At 40.5% G+C, this 26,486-nt stretch overlaps 1 protein-coding gene across 20 annotated transcripts in view; it reads left to right on the top strand.

Moving 5' to 3' along the window:
* Positions 1 to 26,486, top strand: part of Cadps (calcium dependent secretion activator) — a 457,300-nt gene that overhangs the window by 342,126 nt on the left and 88,688 nt on the right. For 6 of the 20 annotated variants that reach the window (XM_036199650.1, XM_036199653.1, XM_036199637.1 and 3 more), the window contains 4 exons: positions 12,390 to 12,496; positions 13,438 to 13,446; positions 18,627 to 18,783; positions 19,737 to 19,878. In XM_036199650.1, the coding sequence (XP_036055543.1) occupies positions 12,390 to 12,496; positions 13,438 to 13,446; positions 18,627 to 18,783; positions 19,737 to 19,878 (415 nt within the window). Of the gene's footprint in view, positions 1 to 12,389; positions 12,497 to 13,437; positions 13,447 to 17,456; positions 17,478 to 18,626; positions 18,784 to 19,736; positions 19,879 to 26,486 lie in introns of all 20 variants that reach the window. The other 14 variants (XM_036199649.1, XM_036199635.1, XM_036199646.1 and 11 more) reach the window with 3 other exon arrangements.

The raw sequence follows: 26,486 nt of genomic DNA on the forward strand, positions 1-26,486 counted from the left end.
AGCACAAATGATGAACAAAAACACAGTCCAAGAAGCAAGCCCAGGCAAAGAGCACATGCCTACTTTCCCTAATTCAACATGACTATAAAACAGTGTCAGATTGGGGAGCAAGATATCTATGGCCTTTACATGCCATACAAAGGTTGGCAATGGTGGCACATACCTGTAACCCTAACATTCAGGAGTTAGAGGCAGCAGCCCAACCTGAACTGTGGTGAGTTGAAGACACCCTTCACTTTGTAGCAAAGCCCAAAAGAAAATGGTTATGGCTGTTTCCAGTGGTCCAAAGTTCTTTCCCTGGGAATCTCTGTGTATTCATATAGATTTTCAGAGGATAGACTCCACACATCTTACCTCTACAGGTGATAACTATTGAAGGTTCCTTAAGCTAAAATAAAGTGCCACTCTAGAAAAACCATATTAGCAGTGATGTAAAGAAAAGTCTGAAGTATAGGAATAGAGTAAAACTGAACTCAATGTGAATGTGAACTTTGGGACATTCAAGCCCTCTTCTAAGAAAATTAGTTCTCCACATCTGTTTTCTTGGCTTTAAATATCTGTTTTTCCTGTATCATCCCCTACCTTTTTAGATTCCCTGGGAAATAGAAAAGACAGATAGGTAGGTAGGTAGATGATAGATACATGGATAGATAGATAGATAGATAGATAGATAGATAGATAGATAGATAGATGGATAGATAATAGATGGTAGATGGATGGATGGATGGATGGATAGATAATAGATGGTAGATAGGGTAGATGAGATATGGGGGTAATGGCAAGGAGCTGACAGGTTACAGTGCAGATTGGAATGGGGTAAGATGCTAGGACGAGAATATAGAGATCCCTGATGTGTTTACTCAGAGCATGTTTTGAGAACCTACAAGATTCAGCCCATGGCTTTCTTGTGGACTTTCTATCTTGTGACATTATTAGAAATTAAATGTTCAGCTTAGTTACAGTAGCACAAGAAAAATAGAGATAAAAAAGATTGCAAAGGTCTAGGAATGAAAAGCAGTGATCCTACAAAAGAATTCTTTTTTAAAAAAATACATTTTCATTAAATTGTCACATGTTCTAAATCAAGTGAGTGCCAGGGAATTCAACACCACTGTTGCTGCTTTGCCTCCACTCTTGGCTAAATACTTGCATCATTTTCTGATCGTCACAATGATTCCACTGGACTTTTAAATGAAACTTTTCAAAAAAAAAAAAAAAATTTAGAAAAGCCGGGCAGTGGTGGTGCACACCTTTAATCCCAGCACTCGGGAGGCAGAGCCAGGCGGATCTCTGTGAGTTCAAGGTCAGCCTGGTCTACAGAGTGAGATCCAGGAAAGGCACAAAGCTACACAGAGAAAACCTGTCTCGAAAGAAACAGAAAAAAAAAAATGAAACTTTTTCCTTCATATGTACCAAGGATTTACAAAACTTGTAAAGATGATCTTCTAGATAGGGGATAGATGTGGAAGGAAACAGGAAAGTAGGATAAAGAAGGAAAAGGAAAGAAAGACAGAGAGAGAAAGAGAGAGGGAGGGAGGGAGAGAGGGAGGGAGGGAAGAGGACATAGGAAGAAAGCAGAGGAAAGGGGAGAAAGGAGGGAAAAGAAAGAAAGGGTGGAGAGAGGGACATAAATAGCTAGATAGATAAATGTATGAATGGTGGGTAGATGAATGGACAGAGGGCAAATACCCCATCTTGGCCTGGGCACTGTGCTGAGAACTTTATGTGGATGATCCATCTGGATCTTTACCTTAGACTCACAGACATGGCTCCACTGTTGCTCCATTTTAGGAGGAGCTGTGTTTCAGGAGGGTAAGTGACTTTCTCAAGCACTGCTTGAAATCTGGTCTACTAAGTACAAGTGCTATGTGTTTTATCCTTTTACCATGCAGACCACAAAAATGGTAGGCACTTGGACAGTATCCATTCAGTGAGTAGAGGTCAAACTTTTTTTAAAAGATTTATTTATTTATTTATTATGTATACAATGTTCTGCTTGCATGTGTGCCTGCAGGCCAGAAGAGGGCACCATATCTCATTATAGATGGTTGTGAGCCACCATGTGGTTGCTGGGAATTGAACTCAGAGCCTTTGGAAGAGCAGTCAGTGCTCTTAACCTCTGAGCCATCTCTCCAGCCCACCTATAACTTTTTAATATAGGAAGAACACAAAATAACGGAACGACTCCATCCAGGGTCAGATAGTTGCCCAGATCTTTACATTGTGAATTCTTCTTGCGGTGTTTGTAGAGATTGTTCCTCTCCAATTGACAGAAGCCTTCTAGAGCAGGTCAAACCCAAGGAAGTTACCTTGGGAAATAGTGCTTGATATGCATGTATAAAAACCTGAATTTAGATTTCCCAGCATCCATTTAAAAAGTCACACATGACAACATATACTGATAATCCCAGCAGTGGAGATGTGTAGGTGCTGAGATCTCTGGGTCTTGCTGGCCATCCTAGACTCCTCAATGAGTTGCAAGCCAGTGAGAGACCCTGTCCCAAAAAATCGAGGTGGAAAAGACCAGAGGAATGACCTCTAAGGTTCATTTGTAGTCTCTTCATGTACACGCATACACACACACACACACACACACACACACTTACTTCACATAAGGGCTTCCAGAGTCTGTACTGTGGATTCCATGCCTTCTGAAATTTCTAGTTTAATTTACCACTACCCTAGAGACTGCTGAAATAGAAAGAGACAACCAAGATAACATTGTCAGCAGAGCACTGTGCAAACTCAATGATCCCTCAGTCTCCCCCAAGAAACCAGTGTCAGTGAATTCTATTGATCAAGGATCCATGCTGTTCTAGAATGAGGAGTATCTCTTGCTTCATGTCTTATACATCAAGAGTTAAATGTCTCTCTTTCCATCTAGTTTGTCTAAATGATGCCTAGATAAAATCATTTTCTAAGTCCCAATTGTTCTGTGAGTAACACTTCATTTAGACTATACAAACAGTGAGGAGGACAAGGAAAAACAATTTATTTACCAGCCTGTTATCAAGAGAGATTTTTGAAGGAAGAGAGAATGTACTAAAGTATGTCATGAAGCAATGGACATAAAGCCATATCTTTTCTTCCAGAAAAAAAATATGTCACTATAGATGCTAACTGTTGTTCCGAGAGGATTGGAAACATGCTTAGTGGCTGCATCCATATCTCATTTAATTTTCACAAGAATTCTAGGAGATTAGTGCTTTATCGCAGTGTTTTATTGAGTCTGAAATTAGGCCATTGATCATGAGGTATACCATTAATTTACTATGAAGACTATAATACTGTTGCCAGCTAACTGGTGACATGCCACTACATATAGTAGGCATCCAGATTTCTGAAAAATGTACTAAATGAGGTAAGAAATTGGTCTCTATTCATGGAAGTATTTTTCATTTTGAGCTTTAGTCTTTGATGGCTGAGCCTACAGCAGAAAGTTGCTGGGTGACAGCTGAGAACGAAACAGCTGGTTAGGTGCAGGTCCAAACTTAAACAGGAGCCTTCCTAACCCCCAGCTCATGCTTTCAGCTTCTGCACCATCAAGTGCCTATAATTGGTCAGCAGTAAAATTGTAAGATTATAAAATGGCTTCTCAAAGAAGAAATAAAAACATAGGGAATTATTAGATAAGCCCTAACTTCATTTGACAAACCAGGAACCAAGTCCTGGAGAAAAGCACCGAGACTTCAAATAAACAGTCTGCAGTCCCAGACATTACCAAGACTCATGGATCTGCTTTTCTCTCATTTGAGAAAATGATACTGGCCACAGGCCATTGATAGGCCTGTTCTTCCAACCCTGATGATGCTATCATGATACTTGAATCATAGTATTTAGAACTGGCCTAAGTTCTCATTCAAGCCAGACATTGAAACCTTGTGTAACATCATGTCTTCTTCGGCCACTGAGACGTTACTTTCATTTTCTTTAACAAATGCTGATAATATCTACTCCCCAAAAAGGTAACTTTAAAACGTCAAATAGATCCCAGAAGTTGTGGAGATAGCTCAAATGTGCTTTACTTTTACGAGGACTTGAGTTCAGTTCTCAGAGCTTCCATTTAAAATGAAGGGCATGGTAGCATGTGCTTGTAATCCCAGAACCAGGAAGGCAGGGACAAATGGATCCCCCAGGGTTGTCTAGACAGCCAGAATAACCTATTTGGCAAGTTTCAGGCCAATGAGAGAAGCTATCTCAAAGAAAATAAAAAGATAACTAGATAAATTGCACTTCTAAGGAATGACACCCAAGGTTGTCTTCTGACCTCCACATGAACACACACACACACACACAACTCCAGTTTCCAAGTAAGCCACTCGTTAATAGATAAATACACACACACACACACACACACACACACACACACACACACACACACATATATATATATATATATATATATATATATATATATATATGTATTAACTTGTTGTTTATTCATCATATGCTTCCAAATCCAAATTTACTTTTTGATTTCAGCAACGGAACATAAGATAGTGCTGCACAAATTTCATCAAAATGAATCCTTAGGAATCTTGCTGAAATGTGATTCTGATTGAGAAAGTGCAGGCAGAGCCTAGGAATCTGCATTTCTAGCAAGCTCCCTATTGAAGCTAAGGCTACTGATCCAGGAAGTATTCTTCATGTTAAGGATATATTGGAGTCATTATATCTTAATCAAAATTCTATATAAGACATTGTAATCTAGTCTAGAGTCAACCAAACTCACAATTCTCAATTCTGTGGCATACCCATGAAGTGGTACCAAGGGACTACTGAGTAAGCAATGGTAATGATAGTCTCCACCCTCAAAGAAGCTAGCACAGAATTAAAGAACATGGGAGTGGACCAAGAAATTATAGTCTGATGACTATGGTAAAGAAGAGATTCAGGATGCTGCAGGTTCATAGTCCTACAGGAATTTGTAGGCCAGTGTCTCTGACACATCACAGAGTCAGGGTAAGCACCACAGAAGACATCATGGAGTATGGGACTGGGACCCCAAAAACTGACTGAGATGTTTTCTGGTTTTGTTACCATGTTTCATCTGTTAACTACACTCCCCCATTCTCCAAGATGCTACCCAAGAAAGGTGTGACTATGCACAGGTCCTTAACAGTACCACTAAATCTATGTTCTTCATATAGCAAATAACTATTTTTAAAAACTGAAATAAGAAGAAGGGAAAATAACCTTTTTTTTTTTTTTTTTTTTTTGCTAGTGTAGCTGAGAAAACATTCAAAAACTGGTCTCAGGAATGAAGAAATTGAGTATATCTTTCTCTCTCTAACTGCTGGTAGAATGCTTTAGCATGAGCTTTAACGTGGGTTGTGGTGGTATAAGGCTCTGTAGAGAGACATAGCCACAGATATTAGCACAAGGCTTTTACCCTAGCTGCCTACCCTAAAAGAAACAGCTTTCCTCTCCAAGCAACTGTGTGGAATTTCAGGAATGTCTCTCATTGGCTGAATTCTATGATAATCTCCAAGCCAATCATAACAGCTATGATGGTATAGGGTGCCATGGTTACCCATGCTGAACTCACATAACTGCCCTGTGGGCTCCCTTCTTTGACTTTCCCACCAAGAACACATGGGATGGACAAGAGGCCATTTCCTCAGGAAAGTTTAATTAGATTCACAAGAACAACGAGATCTTCTTCCAGAATTAAGCTCTTTTTTTTTTTTGAGATGCAACAGCTTATCCATAACAACAAAGCCTGGCTTGGATTTAAAAAACAAAAATCAAATCACTAAAGTAGTATTTCTTTCTTTGCAATATAACTAAATTTAAATTAAAAGATATTTTAACTATCTTAAATTCTTTTTAGTTACATCAAAATGCCTGAGATAACTCCCTAGTTTATAGTTCCAGCTACGTTGTTTGTTCCAAGAATTTCAGCTTAGTAAATCAGCTGAATGACCTGCCTGAGCGGGGCGGGTCAATTTGCTATATGGTTTCTGTGTACATTGTACACGTACTTGAAACACCACACTGTGTTACTCCTTGAAAGTGCTGATTAGGGTAGGATCTGCTGGTCATTTCTTTCCACTGGTGTCTGAGGATCTACCCCATGCCAGACCATGCTTTAGTTCTAGAGATTTAGTAGTTGCTGGGAATAGAAAGACACAGATAGATACATTTAGATTGGTTTTATTCAAGGTTATGGTTATACAGGGAGAGCTGTACTCAAGGATGCAGGCTTTTGTTATGAAGGTTTTGTATTGTTGGGGCATGTGATGATATAGCTCTCAATGAAATGATCCCTTGGAAGTTTTTAAGACACAGTAAAACAGATTCTTGCTCTACAGAAGTTATCTTAACACCACCCTTGTTGGCCTGAAGGCCTGCTCAAAGGCATCATCAAGAGCTAAGATAGAAATAATGAGATCTGAGGTGTATGTCCAACCCTTTAATGAAATGATCTCTTGGAAGTTTTTAAGACACAGCAAAACAGATGCTTGCTCTACAGAAGTCATCTTAACACCACCCTTGTTGGCCTAAAGGCTTCATCAAGAGCTAAGATAGAAATAATGAGATCTGAGGTGCATGTCCATCCCTTTGGTAAGAATGTGAGCACAGGATCTGGTCCAAGAGGGAAATAAAAAAGGCATCTTAGAGATAGACTACATAGGCTAAGCCACCTAGTCTTTATGGGGTAGAGACAAAGATGGCTCCAATGAAGGAATAGAGAAAGTACTTCACAATTCACTTACCAATCTTTGTTAACATACTAGTTAAAAGATGGGATCTTCTCAAAAGAGTTAAGAGAGATTCAAGAGGATCCATAATACATTATGGGCAGTGTCACTGAAGAAATGGTGTATTTTAACCCTGCAGTCTTAGTTCATGTATCCATCATTACAAGGATCCAGAGTACCTTGCAAACCACAGTATATACCCTCAGTTCCTCCTCAGCTTTTTATCTCCTCTCCTCCCCCGAATCATAGCAACTATCTACAGGCTAGTATTTTCAGGAAAGCATACTACAACTCTGGCATCTTCCTCAACACATCAATGGCTGGAACTTGGTACTAAGTGGGTTTTCCATCAGTCATGTCTGTCCCTCATGTGATATTGCAGGGGCTGGCAGTTCACTTGCTGGAACCAGAGATGGTCAGGTTATTTAAGGGCTAATTGGAGTGTCTCTCACTCCTGGATGCTTCTGTTCCTTGGCTTAGCTACGCATGCAGAGGAATTCTCTTTTTTGTTTTTCTGCAGTCACATTTAACTCTCTTTCTGGAAGCCAAGTGGAATTAATTGTGTAAACATGAGCAATGGTAATTGGGTAAATGAAGTTGGAAACCAAGGTATGATATTTTTGTTTTGCTCTGTGAGGGAAAAAAAAATAGGGAGCTTGTTTTTCTATGGTGGCAAACCTTACTGTAAGGATTCGGGACAGACAATTGGCAAGAGGAAATCCATTATGAATTCTTCCCCAGGACTCATTGAGCTGAAACATGTGTTTGATGCCTCACAGGTTATTAATCAACTCCAGACTGTTCCATGTTGTGCTGAGCACCAGATCCAGTATTTTGATATGCAAAATCAGTTACCTAGATGCAAACGAGCAAGGAGTCTCCAAGAGAATTACACACTGTTGTAGCAAACATTCATTCCAAGAGCCATGTGGATTGTGATGGAGATGTCCCCAACATTATAGAATGCTGTTAGCAAAATGCTTCTTTAAAACAATGAAAGCATCAGCCTCCTTTAAATGGCTATCATTTAAAATTCTGTGGACATACAATATTTCCCAAAGAATTCAAATACAGAGAAACTGATAAAGACTATTTTTAGTCCTGTGCTCAAAACACTGCAGTGGTCTGGTGAGCTCAGGACCCCACAAGCCTTGCTTTCAGTAGATAGCTTTGCCAGAGTAAGGCAGTTATTCATCGACTCCCTTCCTCTATCGGTGTCACTAGAATTCCGTTTCCTCTATACCTTGGTAAAAATCATTTCCCCAGTTGAACACTCAAGCAAACTCAGAAGGGAAGTTGGCAAAGGAGTGCGTCCCTCTCACCACACAGACCACTTTCTAAACAAGAACAATTAGAAAGGAGCAGGTCCAAGGTTAAGGAGACACTCACTAAAGAGAGAATTATGGAGGCTGCTGGTACTTTGTGCTTATGTGGAAGAAAAGACTATTGTCGAAGGATGTTTGCAGAGCTGATATTGTAAACCACATGACAGATGGGTCAAGTGCTGATTACGGTATTCTAACATTTGGAATAGCGAGTAACATATTCGATAAGCTGGCAAGTTTTTATATATGATTCAACCCACAATATAAAAGCCATGAGAATTCCAAATTGAAAATAATTAAATGAGCTGGAAACAATCAGATACCACACATTTCCCCCCAAATGACAGATTTTGACATGTTGAAATTCCACAAAGGGAGCACGAATATTCCCTAGCTTGCTTGAACTAATAACGGCCTTTTATCTGCTTTTGCAAAGCAATTAACTTCAGCTTTCTCACAATGTGGAGGTTAAAATGACCATTTGTAGGCACTTTAGATTTGAGGGAGATCTATCTCCTACCTTGTTTTATTTGTTCTTGTCAGCAACCCTGTCAGATACACAGGGAAATTCTTAACTCTAGTCATTTATATGAGAAGAGACAAAATCACAGAGGGTACAAAATTAGTTAAAACGTGAGTGGCCTATGAAAGCTGAGACTCCACATTGCCAACCATTCATACCCCATACTCTGTCTCTGGTCATGTGAAGGGGAGAATCAGTTAATGACTTGTGAGTGATGTTCATGATACAAAAAAGTACATCTTCTTTCTGGCAACAATGCAGCAACTGTCATTCGTGGGTTTCCATCTCGCTGGAGCATCCAGTGTTTGCATTCAGCCTCTGAGTGTCTGGGTAGGGGTGGTGCTGAGATGCTGGTCAGATCCTTGTCAATCCTGTCACACCTCCAGGACACTGAGGCAGTGCCGAGGAAGCAGCCTCTTGCTGCTGGGTGCCGTGTTTGCTGCTTGATTTGTCCTTCTCAGAGTTTGTCTAACTTGTCATTCCTTGTGAAAGTCACTTTGTCTCTCTGCTTTTTTTTGTCTCTCTCCACCTACCTGAACAGCTCCCCAGCCAGCTCCTGAGCCTCATCCCTTACTTATGCATTTGCAGACCAGCATGTTGTATCAGAGGCTCAAAGGCATGCCTAGGCCAATATCAAGTACTGTAAACTTCTATTGTTCTGTTACCCAGCAGCTTTCTAGTTTAGTTGGCTTTTCTATTCACTCTTGAAATTCTGTTTCAGTTTGGAATACTAAGCTGAGGCTCAGGCTCTCAAATGTGATGTTGTAGGTTTTGAGATACTTGGAAGAGAGCATTTATTCCCAAATGTCCACATTTTTTTTTGTCTAGCTATGTCTGACATATGCAACATTTTCAAATCTCAATGTCAGCACAAAATAACATTGTTGTTGCATAACATTCTGCATGATGGTTTTTCCTCTGTTATGAGCTTCAATTCCGTCGTGTGACATGTTTCCTAAGTATATTGTATTTTCAGTTCTTTTCATCAGTGCTCCAGCTACTGCAAAACTGGGTCGGGTAGGAATGTCACAGCACATTTCATGACAGCAGAAGTGACCAAGAATCAGACTCATTTCTAAACACAAACTTTGTTTTGGCCTCTGGGGAAGGGGTTGCTGAAGGCTTTTACACAGTATTTTCTTTAAAGACATCATCTTACAGAATTCATGTCTAATATAGTTTTTGCCATTTAGTTAGCAAATCAGCTGTTCAAATGAATAGGAAACAGTAGCTGTGTCTCACTAAAGTGGCTCAAGCTGCAGATAGAATGGAGTCACAACTAATTAACAGTAAATGGAAGTCAGACTACATGAGTTAATTGGCAGTCAAGTATTCTAGATTAAAGGTTCTTACCCCATTTACTTCAATGGTTGTATGTTCAAGTCAAATTGCACAAGGTTTTATTAAACATACTGTCTGTATATATAATACACATCAGGCATACACATGCCTGTGTACATGTGCACACACTCAAAGAATGACTGCATGCACATGTACACATTATGTGTATCCATTGCCATTTAATGTAGTCAATCTAAAAGTCTTGCATAAAAAAATAAAAACAAATCTTCAGGCAGTCCTCGCTTAAACATCTTGGATATCTCAAAATTTAAAAAAGCATTTGTACTTTTTAGGTAAATGTGAATAAAAATACTGGTGGGAATTATTTTATTTCTGTCTCAGATGTTGTGTACAGCCATAATTCCCCTAGATTTGATGAGTGTTCCATCCAAAAGGACAATGCTCTCTGTTTTGAAAGTGAGAGATTTCAAAGATGTGGTCCAAGTGGGATTTTCTGCAGATTTGTATAATGTGCAGGCTTGTCTGGTTATTGGAAAATGTGTGTACATATGTGATGTATGTATGTGGATGTATGTGTTGAATGGGTAATAAGAACAGGATGAGGAATTTGCAAATTGACATGTAAATGTGAATATCAACTAATAAAAAGTAGTCAGTGTGCACATTTACTATCAAAATGCAAATGCCTTGCTCTACACCTGTTACCCAAACATATATACACAGTATGTTTGTAGACATGCCTGAAAGTCTATTAATGAAATTCTCATAGTCTACTAATAAAAATTACAAATAGGTCAAGTGTTCCCAAAACATCAGTCTTGCCTCTCATTTTTTTCTCCAAGTATTTTTGCCCTAGACCAGGAGGCCATAAGCTGTTACCCTGACCTCCCACATCTGTTGACTTGGTGTTGGCTGTACTTTACCTAGCCTGCAAACTAACTTTCCCCAAAACTCACCTCCAAGTTTGAACTAGTTCCAGCCACCTTTCCACCTGGCTATGATAGAGAAAAAGATGATTTTATTAACCACATGCAGAAAACCCATCTCCACACCGACAGTTATCTAGTTAAACTGAAACTTTAAAATCTGAGCATCTTACTTTGTCCCATTTGTCATCTTAACTCCAAGTTGATAAAACATTTTTTTTGCATAATATTTTACTGAGTTTGTTTTCTATCATTAAATTCTAAATATTAATGATGCATGTCACCTAGGAAATGCCTATCTTGTTCAATTAGCCACTTCCTATAGTTATATTTAAATACACCCACTCCAAAAACAAGTTTGTATGAAGTATTAAGAAATCTATTTAGGGCCGGGCATTGGTAGTCCCAGCACTCGGGAGGCAGAGCGAGGAGGATTACTATGAGTTCAAAGCCAGACTGGTCTACAGAGCGAGATCTAGGACAGACACTAAAACTACACAGAATAACTTTGTCTCAAAAGCAAAAAAAAGGAAAAAAGAAAGAAAGAAAGAAAGAAAGAAAGAAAGAAAGAAAGAAAGAAAGAAAGAAAGAAAGAAAGAAAGAAAGAAAGAAAGAAAGAAAGAAGAAAGAAAAAAGAAAGAAATTTATTTAGCACTAGGGGTGTAGTTCAACAGTAGGAAAATTGCCTAACATGTATAATGCCCTGGGTTCAAACCCCCAGCACCACAAAAAGGGGAAAATAATATGCAAAGAAGTTTTATTTAACAAGACATATTCTGACATCCAGACTAAGCAGATTCGGCTAAGAGATGACACTGTGCACAGTACGAGCTCAGCTCTGAGCAGGGTGCAGCTAAGGCAAGAGTTCTGTTCCCTTTTGGGCTTGTTGAAAACAATTCTGTGAACTCACAATAAACTAAAAACAAAGCAAAGTGGGTACAATGTTGCAACTTTCCTGTTTAAATATTGCTTATAGCAGCTATGGACACACCCCACCGAAGCACCCCCTGCAATAACCTATCCCCAACACCTTTTTAGTAATTCTGTCCTGCCTTCTACATAAACACTCAGAAATGGTTAGTTTGGCTTTTCATCTTTTCCCTGGGTGACTGAAACACAGTGGCCTTTGAATGCTCATTTCCAAAGTGAACATTGCAGTACCCAGTCAACATGCAGACCTGCAGAGAAAATCAATGCTGTCCTGTTGACCTGTGTGTGACCCACATAGAGAAGAAACACAGCACCAATCAACACAGAGCGTGGGAGCTATTGCCCTTAACGGTGGGCAGAGGACAGGAGAGAGAGGGACATGAGGTAGTTCATGTATGCTGTCTTTAAAGAATGTCTGTACAAAATCACCCAATTGACACGGGCTGCCCTAGACCTCAGTTTAGCTTTGTCTGCAATGGGAAGCTGGAGCACTGCTTTTCTGACTGTATCATTATGACAATGACAACAAGGTGGCTTTATGGTTTGCTCATTTAACATTTGCATGAAACTTTTCAAAGAAAATTGATAACCATTCAGAATTTCTCACCCACTAGTTCTATTGGCCACAAAACTAGCCTGCTGCTTTCGTTGAATCTTACCACAAATTCTTATACTCCAGAAAATGTAGGCCGCTTAATCACTCCTGCCAAAAAGCTTGAAGACACAATCCGTCTTGCTGAGCTAGTCATTGAAGTACTTCAACAAAACGAGGAGCACCATGCAGAGGTGAGCAGGCTTGGTGGGAGATGTCACAGTGTCCCTTAGCTGAGGTTCCAAACACTGACACCTCCCACCTGGTTGTGAATGAGATCCCTTCACTCCCATTGGCTTTTACCTGGGCTTCTGGAAGGAATCAATAGAAGTTTCGGAAGGAGGCATCTTTAGAAGGTTGTCTAAACACCCGAGAGGAGGTTTATGTTGTGCATTTCAGCCTAACTTTTCAGATGTCTCTCTGAACATGGGACTGAGGTAAGTATAACACATGGGTCTGGTGGCATCCAGCCTATGCAAATCCATTATCCAGATGCACAGAATACTTTTTGGTCTTTTGTGGTTGTTCTCGTTGCCAGCACTGTTGTTTCGATTGGTTCTTTGGTGTGTGGACCACAGGTCATTCTTTTTTTCTCTATATCTTACTTTCTTTGTACAGTACTTTTCCTTTTTTAACCTTAGATTGCCTGGGTTGCCGAGCACAGTGACAGAGACAATAAGTCTATGTTGTTCAACTTGTCATTCCTGTAATGCAAACCAGATAAATACAGCTTCCTTCATTGTGTTTTTACAAACCACTATTAAAATAATTTGAAGTAATTATAAACTGAAGAGCTTCAAGACCTACTTCATGCCAAACCCATAAGGACATAAACACCCCAGCACTTCCAGGGATGACCTTGTCGTCTCTCTCAACATAACTTGGTTTTAAAATTGCTCTAATTCTCCCTCTTCCTCTACATTGGTATTTACAGAAAGGGGAAGAAGGGCAATCCGTAAAAGCAATTTCTCAGGCACCTAAAACAACCCTTCCCATGACTAAGAAAAAAACTGACAGATCGGTAACTGATATATCATACATTGTAAACCCAGCCATCCCAACTAATGCTGACTGCATTTTGAAATTTCCTCCCTGTTTCTCTACTGTTCTGGTCAATCTTGGCTGATCGTGGCAGGGGAAAGAGGTATGTGATTCAACTGGATGGACCGGCCACCTGCTGTCATACTCTGTGCATGCCCTTCTAGTACCATGTCTTCTAATGGGATTTTCCTGGTGCCCTGCTTTCTAACACTGACCCAAGGAATGTAACAGCAACTTCTAGTGGACTGCTTGTGACATGGGTGGCCCTCCACAGCAGGGTAAATGTGGGGTGAATCCCTTGTGCGTGCATGAAGCAATTGATATACTTATGAGGACTGCAGTTACATCCTGACACACGCCTCCCACCTGCCTTGATTCTGTCCCTGGCCTGTCATAGTTTCCTATGTCCGTCTGTATTTACCTTTATTACAGAAGAGAAGTTCCAAGTTTAGTAACCAGTAGCTCCTTGGAGTGATACTAACCTTCCTCTACAGCTGTCTGTATGTGAGTCATATATACAGTATTTATATATAGAGAGAGTGTCGAAGAATCCTGAATTCCCTCAAGACCCTCAATACAAGGGGAAGACCCCGTGAGTAGGTGTCACTAATCCATACAGCACTTAGCAATGGATACATCCAGGAGGAAAGAGGGGTGCCAAATAGTACATCCAACAACACAAGCCTAAGAGTAACTTCCAGACACATGGAATGAAGTAGGGTTGGATTTTTTTTTCTTCCACTTACTTTGTTTGATTTTTTTTTTTTAAGATCGGAGGTTGGGGGGCGCAAGTGATGATAAGTTTATTTTTTCTGGGTGTCTTCAAAATCATCTCCAGGGACTTGAGGGACTCTGGCTTTGAGTGGTAAAGGCTTGACCAAGTTTCCGTATTTGTGAAGCCATGGATATGAAGAGGATGTTTTCTCCCAGTCACAGCTGTGCATTTAAGTGACTACCAGAAGAAGAAAATGACAGACGTACTTGATTGGTAATCCAGCTACTTTCAAAGGCTACTCCCAGATCACAAAGAATGCATCTGTCAGACACATGGAATGAAGTTGGGTTGGATTTTTTTTCTTCCACTCTTACTTTGTTTGATATTTTTTTTTAGATACTGATATTTTTCTTTGGTGCCTAAGCCACACCAAAGAGGCACCAAAGAAAACTTAATATCCCAGCACTACAAAACAAAAACCGTTTTTAAACCCAAACTCCAAAGAAGGCATTTCTTTTTACCTTTCCAAAAAGTTTGCTTTCTTTTCTTAATGCCAATCATCCTGATAATCACTATCATGAAGTATTTTCTACTTGCAGACTTGGAAGTCACGCAGGGCAAATAAATATGGCAACCTCAATCTTGTTCTCAACACTGTGTTTTGAAGTTAGTAATAAAACCTTCAGCATATTTTAGCGTTCTGAATACAAAAACTATTTTAGTAAATGTACAGGATTATGTCCCAAATCAGTAACTTCACCCCATCACCACTTAATCAGAACTACCCATTGGGCCTCCTCTATCTGCTAATCCCTGAGCCAAGGAGTTTAGTGTTCTCTGAAGGATGAGAAATACAATGCCCTAGGCTGTGAAGACTAGAGCACTCCACAGCCAGAGCTTAGACTCCAGCAGAGAATACTGGGATTGCATGCTAGCTGCTGCTGTTCATCATGTGACAGTCAGGTGGCTGCTGGGAAGACGATGACTTTAAACAAAACATCAGCTACTGTGCCAAAGAAATCAAAATATATTGCTGATTTAAAAAAAAAGATGAAGCTTACATGAGAACTGCCTGAGAACTGAAGGACTGTGTTGGAAGGAAAGGGTCCCTTCCCAGGAAGAGTGGGCTGGTCTCAATTTCCATATACAGACAATAATACCTGAAGCAGCTCACAGAAATCTGAATTCTTGTGTCTGGCGCCAGCCCTACCGACTAGAGAGTTCTACAACATTGGTCACTTTCAAAAGCTGCCCAGGGGATCCTTGTGTATAGCCTGGAGACTAGAGTATAATAGAAAAGATTGACTTGATATATAATGCATTATACAGAGTTTTTCTTCCTAAACAGACAAAGATTTGTTTGCCGAGAACTCACTCTCTGGGTGCTCACTAATCTTTGAAAAAAATAATAATCATAATCATAATCAAGCACTAAATCATAAACGTGGATCTAACTGTTGTGGACATACTGTTTGTGAACACCTCACAAATAACAGTGACAATAGGATTGCCCCTCCCCCAGCCCAGCAAAGACCAAGTCATCTTCTTTAAAGCTGTTTAAAATCCCAATATAATACAGTAAATGTCCCAAGAGAGAAAAAACTCTCATCAGCCAAGAGTGCATCCTTTCTTTACTAGTCACACATGCTGTATGTGGAAGCTGCTGTCACATTTTGCTCTCATTTGCAGCAGAATTTTCTTCTCAGAACATGGCCTCCTCACAGGCACACAAATTATATCTTCATGTCCTCCCCCTTCCTAATCTCTCTCTATGTATACGTATGTATATGTATATATGTATTGTGGTGCATAGAGGGGTACATATATACATGTTAGTTTGTGTGCCGAATATATAGTGTGTTCAGTGTAGTAAACTGTATGCCCTGAAGCACACAGCTTTTGTCTTTGAGTAATAAAAAGCCCCAGGTAAGTATTTACAAACCAATGTATAACTCCATATTGTCTATAGAAAAGGTTTCCTGAGACTTTAGGTGATGGTGAACATACATGACTTTGTGTGTAAATGTAGTTTTTCACCTGGAAGAGCAAACTGAAGATAAAGTCTAGCCTTTGCTCAGCCCAGCCATGCACACTGTCCATTTGATTAGAATTCCCCCTTAACTGTTTAGTTATTGCTACCCTAGCTAGACTCTTTACCCACTCCTTAAAGAGTCAAGTTTGATTACAAGATGCTACAAAGAAATACCTTGGCTTTCATTTCTCTCCCAGCCCCTAATTTACAACCTCTTCATCACCGTGCCAGCTTCCATAGTGATGCCACCACTCATTGTAGGCTCGTACTGTATCCAAGCTCCGTGACTGTTGTCGCAAGGACTAAGACTTGCTCAGTAATAAGTTATGTAGGACTCAGTTCTCTACAGAGGAGAGGTACTGTGTTCCTCGTGGTCTCTTGTTTGCAGGTTTTTTTAAATTAAACTTCAGAACCATATCTGAAGTCAGGTTAAGGATTTTCTAATTTCATGCATTTGACTGGGTTTGGGTTTGATTTGGTTTTTTGTCCATGTTCCCTATCATCTAAGAACAAAGTTGTATATGGGAACAGACAACATTCTTCCCCAGACTGTCTTCTTGGCCATACCCTGAACATGTAACATTGGTCAACCAACTGAAGAATAAGTGCCAGCCAATACTTGCTGTGCCTTGTGAACGTTACAGAGATTCCCGGATGAGGAGGGAAGAGTCAGCCCTATCTAGGGTCAGGCTGAGGACAGGACTCTAGCAATCCCAGCATTCAAGCCGTCTGCCTAAATGGCAGCAGGCTGGAAAAGCTCTGACGGGGAAGGGAAGATTCCTTCCTCTGCTGGACTCAGTCCCAGGGTTTTCATCTCCGGGTGGTGAGCCTGCGATAAAGCCGTCTTTCTTCAAGCCCAAATATTCAAAGCTGTGATGACTCAGTTGCACCTGTGGCTATATTCATTTTTCTTAAGTAAAATATTTAGCATAATATCAACACTCTATTGGAATTGTGAAGTCTTCTCTTGTAAGTTGGAGGCATACAATTCTTTTTTCCGTCCTTAGACCTACAAAATTAAGTCTCCCATCTTTTTAACTGGCAGGCCAATTTATCAACAATTACTTAGAAATTGGGGAAAATGTAAGCATTCGAATACATTCCTGTGCTAAACATTGAAGATTCCATAAATGCCATTGACTTTAGTACCCAATTACAGGCTGTATTCAAAAGCAATAAAATATCTTTTGCTAGGAAATCTAATAGTTTCAGCCTTTGGCTCAAAGACCAGCATCTTCCTCGCATGCTCTGACTCAGTGGGGTTTTCCTGTACATTACAGTGGAAACAGCAGGGGTCTAGTTCCAGCCAAGCCATCCTTAAATAACCATACATGACTTGATTTTTTCCATTTAATTTGCAAACCAGCCACATGTTGATAAAGGAGAAGTAAGTAAAGTGAATCTCATGAAAGAAGAGAGGTGGCCTCTCTGTTCTGCCTCCTAGTGGCTGTTAGAATACCCCTCAATAAGGAATAGATCACAGAAGAGCTTGGCCATTGAACAAACCCTTTCATGTATACAACTATTTCCATAATCATATGTCATATTTTCAAACGCCTTCCCATCTTTTTTGGTGAATGCTCCGGAAAGTGTTTCTAGTGTAAATACTTTACGGCACTAAGTTGGGAGGTGGGGGACAAGAAGAGGCTGGCGATGTTTGTTTTTCTGCTCTCTTTGAAATCAGCAAACAGGGCCTGTTGACACCACCACTCATTCTGCATGCCCCCTGCCAGAAATGATTAGTCTACATGCATGCATGCCTTTGAATTGCATTCACATCCAGTCCAGGCTGATGTGAATGTCATCCTGAGACCCTGCACAATGATTTCCAAGGGCCCATGTGCATGAAAATGAGTTACTTCACTGATATTTTTTGGTTTTCAATATACATATGTATCTAAGCCCCAGAAAAGTAAGTCCTAACCTTGTTTCATGTTCTCTAGGTTTAGCCTGATATTTCCTTTAGACCACAAAGTTTCCCTAATGAGATAGACTTTTTACTCAACAGTTGTAGGAATTCTAATAATGGTTTGCTTTGACTTAGTCTGATATAGGGGTAATGTTTCAGTGTGTAGGGCAATAGGAGTTCCTGGGTTTGGATGAGACCATAGAAAACTAATTCCCAGATATGGAAATGAGAATGAACAGTAATTACAAATTTTCAAGTTAGACCAGCAGAAAACCCATAAACACAGTGAAGAAACTCCCAAATTCTACACCTTAGAGCAAGAACCAGCCAGCAGCAATGAAAGAGCATGACCCAAGCCTACAGAGTTATTGTAAATTGAGCAGAAGTTCCATATCTGACTCCCTGCAGTGGTGTCCTCTGACCTCAGGGTCAGGAGCAAGGCTTTCTACAGAGCAGTGCCTAGGACGCTGAGAGACCCACTCATATCCAACTGCTGTTCTCTTTACAATAAATTACCACGCCCTGCTGGATGCACAGCCAGTCTTGAGCAGTGAGGGTTGGAGCACACACCTTTCACCCCACAGCATACTCACCACCTCTCTGTTGTTTTTCTGCCACATTTCAAAGGCCTTTGCATGGTGGTCAGACTTGATGGTGGAGCATGCAGAGACGTTCCTGTCACTCTTTGCAGTGGACATGGATGCAGCATTAGAGGTGCAGCCCCCAGACTCGTGGGACAGTTTCCCACTGTTCCAGTTGCTGAATGACTTTCTCCGCACAGACTGTATGTATCATCCTAGACTATTGGATTTTCCTGACTAGTATGCAGATAAACATGTTGCTAAGATGTCTTTATTCCACAGACTGTGAGTTAGACAAAGCTCCTCCTTGTTTTATTGTTACACCACACACACACACACACACACACACACACACACACACACACACTCCATACACACATACACACCACACATACTACACACATACACACCATACACAAATACACCATACACACACCACACACGTACACCCCACACACACCATACACATAGACACCACACACACATACACACCACACCCCGTACACACACACCCCACACACGTATATAACACATACCATACATATACACACCACACACACACACACACACACACACACACACACACACACACACACAGAGGCTTAACTGTAGACAGAAGTTCTCTTGCCTGTCTTTATCAGCGAACCCCAAGAGCCATATGAGAAGAGGTATCCATTTTTTATGTTTAATTTACTCTCTAGCAAATTAGTTAGCTTAGCCTATTTCTGCATATCAGTTTTTACCAGATACTTCCTAGATAAAAGATGCCTCTAGCCAACTAAGCCCTCAAGCCCTTCAGTGTCTGGTAGCAATGACGGTCATAAGCAGCCCTTCTTCCTGAGGCTGATGAGGAAGGGGAGGTGGCAGGGAATATGTTTTCTTCCTGGTAGAGTATGTAGAGGAGGAGTAAGATAAACAACATTTACAAATGCTGTGGGATGTTACTTCTCCTATGAGCACACAAATACACAGTGTGGCTCTTATTCACATTTCCCTTCCACACAGACTCAAGCATAAACCCTGTTCCTGTTCATTTTTTTCTTCCAGTTCCCTTAGAAGTAGGGTGTTAACAAAGAAGACAATATGGTCTATGTGTACAACTGTACTTCGATAAAGTTGCTGTGGTTCTGACCATGATTTCGCTTATCTGTTCTAGATAATTTGTGCAATGGAAAATTTCACAAACACCTGCAGGACCTGTTTGCCCCACTTGTTGTTAGATATGTGGATCTGATGGAGTCCTCAATTGCACAATCCATCCACAGGGGCTTTGAGCGGGAGTCATGGGAACCAGTCAAGTAAGAAAACCTCTTTAATACCATCGGAATTTGGGGACAAATGGCTGCAGAGTCATACAGAAATGGATTAATGGTGTCACATGACTATCATTGTTAGTATGAACAGAGAGTAAGCTTTGTTTTATTTCTTAATATGGTACTCATGGCTTCCCTGCCTGAATGGGACAGAGAGAAGAGGTTAGAAGTGTGATTTATTAATTGGAACCTTAGTGTCACAAAAGATAAGGAAGGACTGAAGGATGTAACCATGAATGTGGTATTTATTCTTTCTATTTATCTTATTTAAATGCTATTTCCCACAGTGTTTTTTATAAGGTCCCCAGGAGAGGGGAAGCACTGACCACAATATACAAGTGTTTATTGTTTACATACCCTGCAGGACTAACCATGGGGGATCCTGTGTGTTGTCAGCTGCTGGGCAGTTTCAGTTATTATATAGTGTGTCTGGCAGACCCAGTACTTCCTCTGCTATTGGAGGAGCAAGCTGTGCCTACGGACTGCCAGGGACCCATCCCAAGTCTTCTGGAAAGTGACTGTATATGGAGGGTTTGTGATATGGTTTGAAAAGCTCTGGCAAAGCCTAGCTTTGCCCTGTCAGATTCCACCTGTTTGGGCTCTTTCCCTTACTTCTTTAAGAAACTATTTTATTATCTATAGCCCTTTACATCTTTGAGATATAGCAACCTGGAGCAAAACAGAGGGTGTGCTAGCATTTTTAAGAAACTCAGACAAGAACTCAAGAGACTTCCCTCAGTACGGAATTCTTGTGTGCAGCAGGTTTATACATTAATCCCCCTCTGATATCAATCTCTCGGCCACCCTGACCAACACAGTTCCCTCTGTCCCCTTCCACAGTTAAGTCCCAGGAGGACTGGTTTTTATTTGCCCAAACTGAAAGCAGGCCAATATCCCATAGCTCCTGGTTTGAAAGGAAATAAAGGTAATGGGTCTGTTGACTTTTAACTGGGGAGTCTAAAACTTGATCCTTAAGAGGACAAGACATTCATTAGAGGATATTTATTTATTTATTTATTTATTGGTCATAATAATCAAGACCATTGTGCTTTGGAAAAGAGCTATGAAGAGGAAAAGGCTTAAATGAGTGATATTCATGTTTTGAAAATAGCAATGTTCTTGAAATAGCATTTCCTTGCTTGGGTTTAACTGTGGAAGGTACTATTGCCAACACACAGGGGAGGGAAATGATACCACCCTTGGTTCTTAAAGAGCCTTAGATTTGGGCTCTCATTCTACTGGGAAGGCAAGGGTTTGACTTCTAGGAACTTGTTTTCTCATCGTTAAAAGTGATTCTTTAAAAAGTTCCTACCCAGGGTCTGAGACTTGTCAGGAATTTCTGTGAAAATGTCACTAAAGTCATTTTATAATCTGTTAACTTCTTCAGAAGCCAAACATATGACTGCTATTCATTTGGAAGCATTCGGTGTTCTTAGTACGACCAGCAGTAAAGATAGAATCAAAATCACTTTCACAATTGGAGTCGTAGTCTGGGAAGGTTTTGGTGGGGATTTTTTTAACTGATGAAATTGAACTCATGGATAATTTAAAAGTCTGAAACTTTCAAAAGAGTGTCATGAGTCCTCACATCCACCTGAGAACATAGACAGGTGTGGTGTGGATGTGGGTAGAGTTGAGGGGGCGGTAAGTAAATGTTTTTCTGTCCAAACTGTGCTATTGTTAGTCTGTGGTTCGTTCAATTCATATCTGACAGTCCAAGGCTTTCAGACTATGTGGAAGTATTTGAAAAGGCCAAGTGAAACATAGCTAGATGAACATTCCTTTTAACCACACAAAATTAGCTGATTGTTAGACAGTACAGATGTTCTGTGGAAGTTCTGAGGAGCAGCATGGCATGGAGAATAAAAAGTAGATTGGGACATGTTTATATGAAGAGAGACACACCTCCCTATTCCTCCAACAATGCAAGGAGAACAAGTGAGAATATACCTGACCACTTGCAGAGGACCTTCCCTCTTCCACAAGCAATGATGCCTCTGTCATCTTGAATTTTTATCAAAAATAACAACAAAAACTCTTGCAGAGCCAGGTGGTGGTGCCTGCCTTTAACCCCAGCTCTCAGAGGCAGAGGCAGGTGGATCTCTGTGAGTATGAGGCTAGCCCGGTCTACAAAGAGACTTCCAGGACAGCCAGAGCTGTTACACAGAGAAATACTGTCTCAAAAAAAAAAACAAAAAACAAAAAACAAAAAAACAAAAAAACAAAAAAAAAACTAAAAATAAAACAAACAAACAAACAAAAAACAAGAAACAACTCAGAATCCTTTCCATCAGGCTCCTCCCCCAACTAGGAACTGACTTGGGTAAATTTAGGTTGCCCAGTCCTTTAGTCTTCTCAATTTCTACCACACACAAATATATACACATACACGTACACGCATACATGCAGGGATGCATGTGCATGCACACACACACAATGAATAAAAAAGATAAAAAGAAAATATGCAAAAGTTAGTATATATCTTCCATATTTCCTTTTATCAAACTATTTCCCTGTAAAGAAAAATAAAACTATAATTATTTGGACTTACTATAACAGAGGTTATTTGGTAGTAGGTAAATAGCTAAGTCCATCTCTATAAGAAGATAACCTTATAACCTTGTTCCATTATTCTCTGTGCACTGATGGAGAATCCCACTGCACAGTTTCCAACTGTAGCCAAAGACTCTCTCTCAAGACAGGCCCAAGTGCTCCATAGAACCCCAAGCTATAACCCTTTCCTGAGCATCCGTTGGGGCATGCCACAGGACCTCTGTCCAGAGTTAGGTGAATAGTTTTCAGGTCTTCTGGTAGCCCTGAATGTGGAGTCTAGTCCCTGCACATAGGTAGACAGTATCTCACTGGGCTATTCAGTGGTGGATCATTGCATTTAATATGCCATAGAGGCCTTCTAGGGTGGAGAAAACAGAGAAATTCCCTTCAGTGTGTGCTTGGATTCTTCTGAGAGCACAGAATCCTTGGTTTCAGGATCTCCTGTGGGATGTTAGGGAGACTCCAGGGAGTAAAAGCAGGTGCTGCTCCTTGAAAGGACTGTAAGTCTCGGTTTCTGAGCACTTACAATACATGTTCCTCCTCTGGGCCTGAGATGTGCAAATGAATAAAATACCTTTTAACTAATACCCTTTCCCAAACTGATAAAGTTGTAATGATAACAGACAGTATCCAAGAGACACTTACGCAGCTTGTATGCAACCAGCTATCAAACAAAATACACCAGCATTACTGAATCCAGAACTCCTGACTCTAGGGCCGGTGAGATGGCTCTGAGGGCAAAGGCATGCTCCTTGACCGCCTAGCAAGCAGATGGACAGATCCCATGAAGAGTGGAGAAAGAGACCAGCTCCACAAAGTTATTCCCTGATCTCAGGTGCATTGCCTGGCACATATCAAAACATATGAACAATCATAATAAACATTTGAAAAGAAGTCCTGAGCCAGGAACTATCTAGAACACCTTGAGCCATCAATGTCTCTGAATTAAGATCCTTCCTCAGTTGACTTTCCCAAGACTTGGTGTCCTCCTGTATGAAACAAGGCTTTTGATAACCTAAAAATGTCCCTTGCTAGGATTCTCGGTAATATTATTGTGCATGTCCACACACAGCTACACATTCTCTTCTCTCCCTCTTCTGCATCTAGAACAGAGCAGGGAGGGCCTGGCACACAGCCAGGCTCAGCACTATCAACACAATGCTGGGAACATCTACTAGCTAGGGATTGTAAGGACACAACAGAGAAGTAGAACTGTGTGATGGAGATGGCAAAGAGGTACAGTCTCCAGATTGGGAATTTATAACCAGTAGGGTCTAGCGATAGATAGATAGATGATAGATAGATAGATAGATAGATAGATAGATAGATAGATAGATACAAGAATGGCTTTAAGTAACCAAAATATATGTGTACAAACCACATAAAGAGTGTGAGAATGTAGCTTATGAAAGGATGGGTTTCCACTCAGAGGTCTGGAAGAAATGACTGGAAGAGTAGCATTTCAAAAGAAGCAGGGTTCATCGGGAGGACCATGAACATCAGTAGAAATGTGCAGGGGAGCAGAGTAGACCAAAGAGACACTGAGAATTTGGTGTGGGCCAGCATGGGCTATCAAGGTTGGGGCAAGCCTTGCAGGTGTTTGAGATTATTCTGTAGATGATATGTTCTCAATGGGGCTAGATAGTCCCAAAGCTGTGGTAAATTGTCTTACTGTTCTCATATACAAAATGTAGGTCTACCTACAGTACATAGATAGATAAATAGTACATATGTGGCATTAAATTTCCAAAGAGAAGGAAGTTGGGGCTGAGTAATAATGAATAACAGGTTACAAAACATTACTTGGGGCTCTAAGATGTTGTCAAAGGGTATCCATTACCCTGAGTAGGGTTAGCCTTAAGGACAAACACAGAGAGAAGCTTCAGTGTACAGAGCACCAAGAAAAGACAGATGTATTTCATATATTCATGCAACAAATGGCTTATAAAAGTAGAACATGTTCTGTATCTAAAAATCTACCCCCATCCATAAGCTTAAAGCAGAAATATTTGAGAGATGATGTAACCATATCCCTTCCGCATGGAAACAGTCTTGACTAGAAACAGTTCTAAGAAAAGGGTCCCACCTACAGTCACTGCCATCAGTAGAAATGAGGTGCACACACATCTCTAACATGGATGAACATGAGAGAGAGCAAATGAGAATTTTTGTAATCTCAGGCTCTAGAGATAGGAGCTAAGTGAAAGCAACCTTTTTCAGCAAGGCCCTCAATGAGTGAGAGGCTATTTTCATGTGTTATCAGTTGCTAGGATTGCAATTCTCAATTCTTGTCCAACCCAGAGACACACACTTAACGTTCTTACAGACAAGCATGACTAGCTGGTTATCTGGTAGTCACTGGAGGGCCCTCTTTAAAAATAATGGTTCATTACAGCTATCAATTCCCAGAGCCTTGACATCACAACTGAGTGCTATGCAAAACTCTCCTTTAAATGTGTGATATTAAAATATTATGCTCAGAAGTTACCTCTGACTGTTACTCCTTTAGCCTCCCAGGTGAAATATTGGTAACATTAGGGATATGCTTTATTTTCTGATAAAAGCAGAAATGTCATATTTTATCATTTTAGAACTAAATCAATTAACAACATGTGCCACGAAGGAAATGTGTCTATTTAAGCCCAAGTTCACAGCCAAAATGCTGTATTTTACAAAAAACAATATGTTTTGACTAATATGAGTATTTTTTATTTTGTATGCAAAACGAAGCTCTCTTCCCATTTGCGTACCCACCATCCACTAATACGTTTAAATTGAGTTGCTTTTGTAGACATTTGTATGGTATTCATTTCTAGCTACTTATAATTTGCTCAGAATTGACATTTTAACTTTCCAGGCTGCCATCTCTAAGATCTCCTAATTCCTTGATCATTATTCAGTGTGTGTATCGTTTAATGATCACATTTGCTTATATAGGCTTGCACATGTCTCAGTGGAAATCGCCAGCGGACTTGTTTTATGGCAGTGTTTAAGGCTGAGAACCACTAGGGACTGAATTCAAAATAAATTCCCCAGTTAAACAGAGACACATGGAATGGAAAGTTCCATTTTTTTTTTTCTTCTACTTAATAGTAATATTTAGTTCACTTTCTCCTGAGCAGCCCCGCAAAGGCACCCTGGCACCACAGGCAGTAATGGATCTGTGAAACACCTATCTATCTCCCTGAAAAAAGAAGATGCCAGGTTGGCAGTGTTTAACCCAGGGCTGCATTGCCATTGAGAACGTTTGAATGACTTATTTCTGGAGGGTGACAGGCATCCAAGCTCTTCACCAGGTCCAGCTCCTTTGCTGCAGCTTTGCCCCAGAGTGAGCCAGAGGCAGTCTGGCCCCCAGGAGTCCTGCTAGGCAAACAGCTCACCCAGAGCTGCTTTGGCGAAACTTCCTCCTTCCCCACAAGATCCAAGAAGAGAACCTCAGGTCCTCTGCCAAAGTACTGTCAATTCCACTTAAACAGGAAGGCTCCTTTCAGAAGCGGAGCTAGGCTGGGCTCTGTCATGCCAGTGACTTTGGCTGGATGGAACACCCTTCAAATGCCTCTGCAAGATGTTCAGTGCCAGTGTTTGGAGCAGTACGTGACACAGGCCCTCCAAAGAAACGTAGTTGATTTTACTTGAATCTCTGAACATTCTCTCTCTCCCTTCCTCCCTCCCCCTCTTCATAAAACCACCCATCTCTTCCATTATATCAGTCCATTAAACTTCAAACCTCATTCAAAAATCAAAAAAACTGATAAAAGGTAACACTGTTACTTTATTTGTTATGACTAACTTTAAACTATTTTTGTAGAAAAATATACAGCTCAATAAATTTTCACATACACCCCTTCATATGTAGAAGTCAAATCTCTGCTGAGGACAGGGACTGAAGGTGAATTGGTTGCTTCACAAACATAGAGCCTTAGTTCAATCCCTAGAACCCACATAAGATACTGGGTACCATGGAGCACACACTTATAACCCCAGAACTGGTAAAATGAAGACAGGTGGGTCCACAGGGCTTACAGGCTAACTAGTCTGAC

Source organism: Onychomys torridus, chromosome 9 (genome assembly GCF_903995425.1).
Source record: "Onychomys torridus chromosome 9, mOncTor1.1, whole genome shotgun sequence".
Lineage (NCBI taxonomy): Eukaryota > Metazoa > Chordata > Mammalia > Rodentia > Cricetidae > Onychomys > Onychomys torridus.